The following is a 7,471-nucleotide window of genomic DNA, read 5'->3' as shown; positions in this document are numbered from 1 at the left end:
CGCTCTTTTGAAGCTTCTGAAGCTCTCCCTACACTGGTGTACCTTTTCCATATTTAGTTGTGAGAAATACAGGATTCTGCATATATCAAGGTACCAAATGTACACATAAACTGACCAAACAAAAAAAACCCACCCCAAAAAAGCAGCAAGCTTCAGTCATTACTGTCAGAGCAGAGAGGAGCAGCTCCTTCATTATCAGATACACTTCATACAAGCTCACTCACTTCTCCTGTATCTCATATTGATGTTGCCTATTCAGATGGAATTTTTTTTTTCCCCAAACTATTTCTCATTTATATATATGTGAATCACTAAAAAGGTGAAAAAGGAATGAGGAAAGTGGACAGGGGTAAGAGCGTGGTTTTCTCTTCAGATTTGGGACTTCTGGGTAATGTTTATTCCTTCCATGCAGGACAGCTGCCTCCAAAGAGGGAACCGTTTGTCTCCATTAGTACCTTAAAGCATGGAAGCTTCCCTGAATAATTTCCCATTTAGAGAAAAATTATTTGACTGAAACACTGAGGGGCTTTCCCCTCAGGGGGGAAAAAAACCCAAAAAGGAGAAAAAAAGAAAAAACCTTCCAATGTCAGTTAAAAATAACTGCTTTCAGAAAATGAATGTACAGCTGGTTCCCAGCTAAGGCTGTGAGGTTTCGTGAAGGAAGCTTCTCCCATTTGAGAAGCTGCAATGTGATACTCTTACTCCTTCCACTCCCAGGCATTTTGCATGGAGGACTCATTTTCAAGAGCTATATGTGCTGAAAGGGACACATAATTTAAATGTAGGGATATGCAGCACCTGAAATTTTCCAAGCCATGCAAATTTAAAGCTATTACAGTGGAAGACTTACAAAAAGTTAGTTTCCCTTACTAAGCACAAACATTAATTAAATCTTTAAGCCACACAGCATTAACATGCATCACCCTCAGAAAACGCTCAAATCAGCCTTATTTCTTGGCACTTTTGGTACCCTTGTGACCAAGGTACGTACACATCTGTAATGTGCCTCACTATAATCACCACCCAGAAAGGTGTACGACTGTGCAGTCACACACCCTTGTGCGATTCTGTATTACATAAAAAAACACGCTATGGTACGGATGATGAAGCCAAATGCAAAACTACAGATGCACTGCATGACAGTTTCTTTAAATAAGGCTTAATTCTGTCCTGAATGACGAGAGACACATTAAAGACATGAAAATACTAGAATACAGTTTTCTTACATCAGAAAACAAACCTTTTAAATACTCAAATAAATAACCATTAAATATCAATTTTATCTCCTTTTAGAAATGTTGTTTTAAAAGTAACCGACACTCATTTCCTGCTTCTAACAGATGTTCTTCTGTTCAAAGCTACATTGCAGATTTAGGCATGAGTATACTCTCCTTTTCAACCTAACATACCTTTAAAAATACTTGTGCTACACTGTACTTCCTCTAACAGAATAAACTTGACTAAAATTTTCTGAGGAAGCATGTATTTGAGCAGGTAAAGTGCCCACGTGAAAGCAAATACATGGCTTTATATAGTTAATAAAACATGCAGTTTGAAACAGCCTAGATCTTCTACCCTTTAACCATCATCTAAGTACCCAAATAGTGTAACTGTGAAATCATTTATGAAATTTCCAGTTTTCACTATTTAAGCAATACTCCAAACTCCAGTCAGAATCAAAAATGTTATTTGACGCAGCACTGGAGTCATGAAATGAAAAGAAGGCAAGCTTATGCAGAATCTGTGACAAAGTAAGAAAAGATTTCCCAGCTCTTAAGAAAATTAAGATACGTGTTTGCTACTATACCTTTATTATGTCATTCAAAACACCACAAAGCATCGCTGTACTTAACAACGGATTTCCCCATCCTCCCTTCCCGCCCCCAAAGCACCGTGGTGACGATGAAAATAACACCAGTTGAGGCGAACTTCTGTTTCAAGTCCTAGTATTCGCTTATCCTTAGCCTAGGAGGAAAGTGGTTTACTTTTCAACTACACACCACAGGAGCAGTTACGAAGTCCACCGCCACCAAGCTACCTTCATCCTGTCCCACACGGCCGAGAGAGAGTCAAACGCAGGGCGAACATCCAGGATGGTGAACTGGTAGTTCTTATCTACCGCTCCACCATCGTAGTAATCAATAACGTATCGCACTTCTTTTCCACAGCGGTCAACAATCCAGTCGTGTCTGTCAAAGGGAAGTTCATATCTAGAAGGACAGACAATAGACCATGCAGATATTTTAGTAGATATTATGAACCTGGGAGAGGGAGTGGAAGTCCTATTTAAGAAGATTTATTTATCCAGATACTCCCATAAGATCCCCCCTAGTACTTCTGTCTTCTGGTAATTATAACTTGCAATTCCAGTTCTAAAGCATCTTAAATTAATTCTACACCACGTTTTCAGACACACCTCCCCACCTCCCACCTCACTGGAAGACCTCCTTCCCTGCCCACCTACCCCATCCACGAACGTATTCTGGCTCTCGGTGAATACTCCTTCGCTTTGCCTCCAAACCGCATCAGTGCTGGTCCGCACGGGCATTCCCTGGGCACACAATTGAAAAAGAAAGTAGTTTTTACCTTTTAAAGCAACCTTAAAATGTTTAAACCGCTATGGCAATTTGTTTTGGTAACAGAAAAACCAAACAGGAGAAAGCGCAACAGTAAAAAATTAATAACAAGGGATCTAAAACATTTTTTTTTCTTTTAAAAGGTTTGAAGAGTCTCACGGTTTCTGACAGCACTTTCTGCTGGTGTGATAAAGTACCTTTGATACACTCCACACCATTGTTCTAACTTATCAGCAGAGCAGTGCTCAGCAAATCTAATCCACAGATTTAATAAAAACCAGGAAATCATTAAAGAACAGAAACCCATCATCTGAACCACTGTGTAACAAAGATTGTGGCATTTCAGAGAACAATTCCTACATACAGAATCCTTAGCTGGGCTGTCTCTTCTAGGAACAGAGCCTATACTGACTGAAGAAGTGACACTTTGTTTTACACCAGTCACTTTTAACCAAAGTTTACATCTTATACCTTTTTCATAACATGAAGATTTCAATCAAATAATTCCCAAATAGATACAGTAAGAAGTTAATTTCTCCAAATCCACGTGACACACACACACCACCAAAACGCTCATCAGTTTTAGCAACATCATAATTACTCTGTTCTAGTTATGCTCTTCTGGATAATCTTCCTCCGTATTAATCAGAACGCAGGCTCCTACAAGACCGTAACTTTTGAGACGTATCAGCATGAGAATATTTCTGCAAAAACTAAAGAGACATTCTACTTTCAAAGAATTACTAAAGAGCTAAACCAAAGGATTTGCTTTTCATTTTATATGTACGTACACAGCATGAAGAGCTTCCCACTTCAAAATCTCCTTCCAAGCTTGCTCATTATTTTGGTTGTGAATCTTAATAATGTTGGTCATGTCTTCACCTGTTATGTCATCATCTTTCCACCTCCACCTAAAAAATAAGAATTTGGAAACAGTTTACGAGCCTTATAGCATAACCACCCCACCTTCCTCAGTCCATCTGATGGGCTTTTGAACCAAGAGATTTAAGGTTTTATGCCAAGACACAAAGTATGGAAACTTCCAGCTCATTTGCTTAAGCATCTTGAGAACCAATTCATTTTCTGTGTTATCACAGAGATCCACAAACCCTAGTTAGCTATATTAACAGCTTAACTGGATCAGAAAGTTATCAGAGCGTGCAAACATCAGCACATCCACAGCATTCGTAAAAATGCTTAGGAAAAATCCCACTTGCATTCCTAATGCACAGAAGTCCTGTATTCAATACATTCCACATACTCTTAGCAATGCCTTTCATCTCTCTGACCCTGCACCACGACTACGTGCGTGCTTCCTTTTCAACAGGCATGGAACACAGTTAAGTGTTTACAGGATGAAAACTTGCATGTTCAATATAGACTGCTTAGGACATACTGTCTTCAGAACAGAGCTACGAAGGTGATCAGGGACGGAAGCATCTCCCTTGTGAGGAAAGGCTGAGAGACCTGGGTTTGTTCAGCCTGGAGAAGAGAAGGCTGAGGGGGGATCTCATCAATGCCTATAAATATCTGAAGGGCGGGTGTCAGGAGGATGGGGCCGGACTCTTTCCAGCGGTGCCCAACGCCAGGCCAAGGGCCGACGGGCACAAGCTGGAACACGGGAAGTTCCCCCTGAACACGAGGGCAAACCCCTTCCCTGTGCGGGTGCCAGAGCAGGGGCACAGGCTGCCCAGAGAGGCTGTGGGGTCCCTTCCCTGGAGACATTCACCCCCCGCCTGGACGCGGCCCTGTGCCCCTGCTCTGGGGGTGCCTGCTCCAGCAGGGGGTGGGACGGGGTGAGCTCCAGAGGGCCCTCCAAACCCTACCTTCTCTGATTGATATGTAGAACAATGAATTATTATTGTCTTAATAGTAACCACCTTTAAAGGTTATGTTTAAAGATGACAAATAATTGCGAAAGGATTAGGAAACAGCAGCACAGAAGGTTTTTTTAGGCCTCAGGAGACATTCATCATTCAGTTGGATCTTGTCTACACCAAGTTTTTGTAAAGACTGAAAACATCTACATGTCAAACTATTTTCACGTTTTTAGCAATTCTGCAAAGTTAGAAATTCTCACAACCAGACAACTTTTACTCTCAGTTTATAAGATTAGCATGAAGCCGATGGAGTTTGAAAGCTGGCAGTCATGCAAAGTTTGTCTACGCCTATGCATTGACTTTGAAGAAAATTTTCTGAGCTAGCGGTAGTTGCCTGACATCGCCTACCACCTTGCTGATCACTAGAGGAGGTATGGCCTTGGAGACCAGCTCACCCTTTAAAATAAAGCTGTTTATAAAACCAGTCATTTTAAAAAGAGCTAGTTAATTATTTCCTGCTTAGAGTCCACAAACTCTTAAATAATATCAATGAATAATAACTAATGATATTAATTCCTGAATTTCAGGCTCACGGACTCCATTCACAGTGTATTTACCCTTTTCTTAGCATAGCATTCCAGAACATCTGCTCCGAAGGGTAGACCCATTTCTTGTCAGAATGCGCTCTGGGAATGGAAGATTCTTCTCTAACGGTTGACAACGGAAATGGCTGATCTGGGGATGGCTGCTGATTAGGAGGCGGCATCTAGAAAACAAGGAGAATCAACAACAGAGTATGAGAACTGGTTTATGTTATGGTGTTTGAAAAAAAATCATAGCATAATCAATCAGCTGCTACAAAGATCAACAAGTTCAGCCTCTATTTAAGTCCACCAAAATTATCTTTCTCTTTTGCAGTAGAACACTTTGCACAGTTTGTCATCTGAAGACTAAAGGAATTCTTCTGCCTTAACTTCAGCTTTCAGAAGAGCAGTGCTTTTTGTAAATCAGAGGAAATCTTTGAGAGTTCTCTGAATCAGAATTTACCCGTACTGCTATTACACGGAACCTAACACCTGCTAGTGTGGCATAAAAACCACATGTGTTTTTAGTTATAAAAACCCTAACTAAACCAGAAAGAGATAGCAAAAGATATTTACAGACTGGAAAACCAGCTTTTATTTGAAGAAGAGAACGTTGAATAAGATGTAACTTGTTTTATACAAATCTTTGCATATAAAGTAAGAAAAAGCAATGTTAAAAAATAGTTATTTGCCAGAGCTTCCACCTTAGACAGTGCCACTATTTACATTTTGGGTATAATGTTTCAGAAGAAACAAAACTGAATAAAACATCTGAAATAAGCAGAAGTTACCATATTGCTAGGATCTATGTCATCCTTCACTTGAGATGAACCGGCCTTCACTGGACAGGCTACAAATTCATATGCTCTTTCTTGATGTGCAGGAACATCACCTGTGTTCTCAGTTCTATGATCAGGAGTCTTCATGTGCATTGGGCAACCTGAAATACAGGAAATAATAGTATATATTTTGCTACAAAATGAAACCTTAAGGCATGACAGGAATCGGAAAACACTTCACTGAATGCTCGTATAAATACAAACTGGTATTTTACTTTTTCTGCAATGGTTTCAACTGTTCTCCTTCCTGCATTTTAGGACCCAGCACCATGGTAAGATCTAAGCCTCTTACGCAGTCCTTGAACGCTCATTCCCCACCCTGTGCTGGCCCCTGCACCAAACTGTATTTAAGATTTCCACAGTAATGCTAATCCAACACGTGTTGACTGTGTCCACAGAAGAGCTGATGTCCTCCTTCTCCAGACATTCATCTTATTCCACCCTACCGCCACCCTTTTCCAGATGCGTGCTCTCTAGCGACGACCACCTGCTCCCAGCCAGCGTCTCTGCGGGGGCCCCTGCGCCTCCCGGACCCTCAGCACCGATGGGAACAGATCTGCAGGACCCCTGTGAAACACGGGGATCGGGGGCAACCCACAGGTTCTACAGCAAGCACCCACTGTCTCGACAGACGAAGCAGCCTGCAAAGCACCAACTCCTTTGCGTGAAAAGTTACTTGAGAGCTATTTTTGTTAATTGAAAAACTCACGTTTTTATTTGTATAACTCTTTTTCTTTTTTTTTCCCCCAAATATTTTGTCAATCAGTTTTCCACGTGAAGAGTTTATTTCATTTCGGTTTCAAGGATAATTACCACTCATTTTTTCCTGATGCATAGGACATTCTGAAGGTGGAGACGCCGTCCGATGCTGCTCGGATGCGTTCGGCGACTGACCTGCAGCAGCCGGGGAGGACGCAGACAAACCCATGGCTTCCTCACGCCGGCTCTGAGATCAAGTTTCTAAAGAAAAAGAAGCAGACGTTCGTAATAGGGAACTACAGGGGTTATTCATTAAGGTGACTGCACGTACAGCTATGTTGCTACATCGTAAGTTAAAAAATAAATTAAAAACCGGTTTAAGTCACAAACCTCCAGGGTAAGCAGAACGCCCCAGGGCTGGCAGCCCGTAGGTCCCCGCAGGTGCGGCCCGCGCTCGCACCCGCCCCTCAGCCCGCCTCCTCACGCCCACCGCCCGCGGCCGCCGGCAAGGTCAGGCCCGCCCCCGCGCCCAGACGGCCCGGCCCGGCCCGGCCCGGCCCAGCGGTGGGCGCCCCGCCTCAGCACTCACCAACAGCTGCGCGACCGCCTCTTCTTCCTCCTCCTCCTCCTCCTCACCTCAGCCCGGCCCGCGTCTCTGCGGCCGGTACCGAGAACAGCACGACGCCGCGCCTCGCGAGAACGCGGCGCCGCTCGGCCCGCTCCGCGCCTGCGCACTGCGCAGCGCCGCCGGGAGGGGCGGGGAGGCGAGGCGGGAGCACCGCGAAGGGCGGGGACGGGGGCCGCGGCCGGCCGGCCTCTCCTCCCGTGAGGGGAGCGGGCAAGGCGGCCCCCGGCGAAGGGCGGCTGAGGCCGCCGGCCTGACCCGGGAATACACCCCTTTTCTGCACACAGTTAACGAATGCCAGAGCGGGGAATGGACAGAGGGCGCCGGA

General features: G+C 43.8%; 1 protein-coding gene across 2 annotated transcripts; it reads right to left on the bottom strand.

Annotated features, from left to right (window-relative positions):
• Positions 1-336: 336 nt before the first annotated feature.
• On the bottom strand, positions 337-7,271 carry HCCS (holocytochrome c synthase). 2 transcript variants are annotated; one of them, XM_075098171.1, is made up of 7 exons: positions 7,108-7,271; positions 6,633-6,779; positions 5,772-5,920; positions 5,014-5,162; positions 3,368-3,487; positions 2,465-2,551; positions 337-2,210 (listed from the first exon to the last, which is right to left on the bottom strand). In XM_075098171.1, exons 2-7 carry the CDS (start codon positions 6,745-6,747, stop codon positions 2,012-2,014), a joined length of 819 nt encoding a protein of 272 aa, XP_074954272.1. In that variant the 5' UTR covers positions 6,748-6,779; positions 7,108-7,271; the 3' UTR covers positions 337-2,011. The 2 variants fall into 2 exon arrangements, with proteins under 2 accessions (XP_074954272.1, XP_074954273.1); XM_075098172.1 differs by lacking the exon at positions 7,108-7,271 and adding an exon at positions 6,909-6,992.
• Between the last annotated feature and the right edge of the window lie 200 nt (positions 7,272-7,471).

Source organism: Phalacrocorax aristotelis, chromosome 6 (assembly GCF_949628215.1).
Source record: "Phalacrocorax aristotelis chromosome 6, bGulAri2.1, whole genome shotgun sequence".
NCBI lineage: Eukaryota > Metazoa > Chordata > Aves > Suliformes > Phalacrocoracidae > Phalacrocorax > Phalacrocorax aristotelis.
This window is presented reverse-complemented; position numbering and strand designations above follow the sequence as displayed.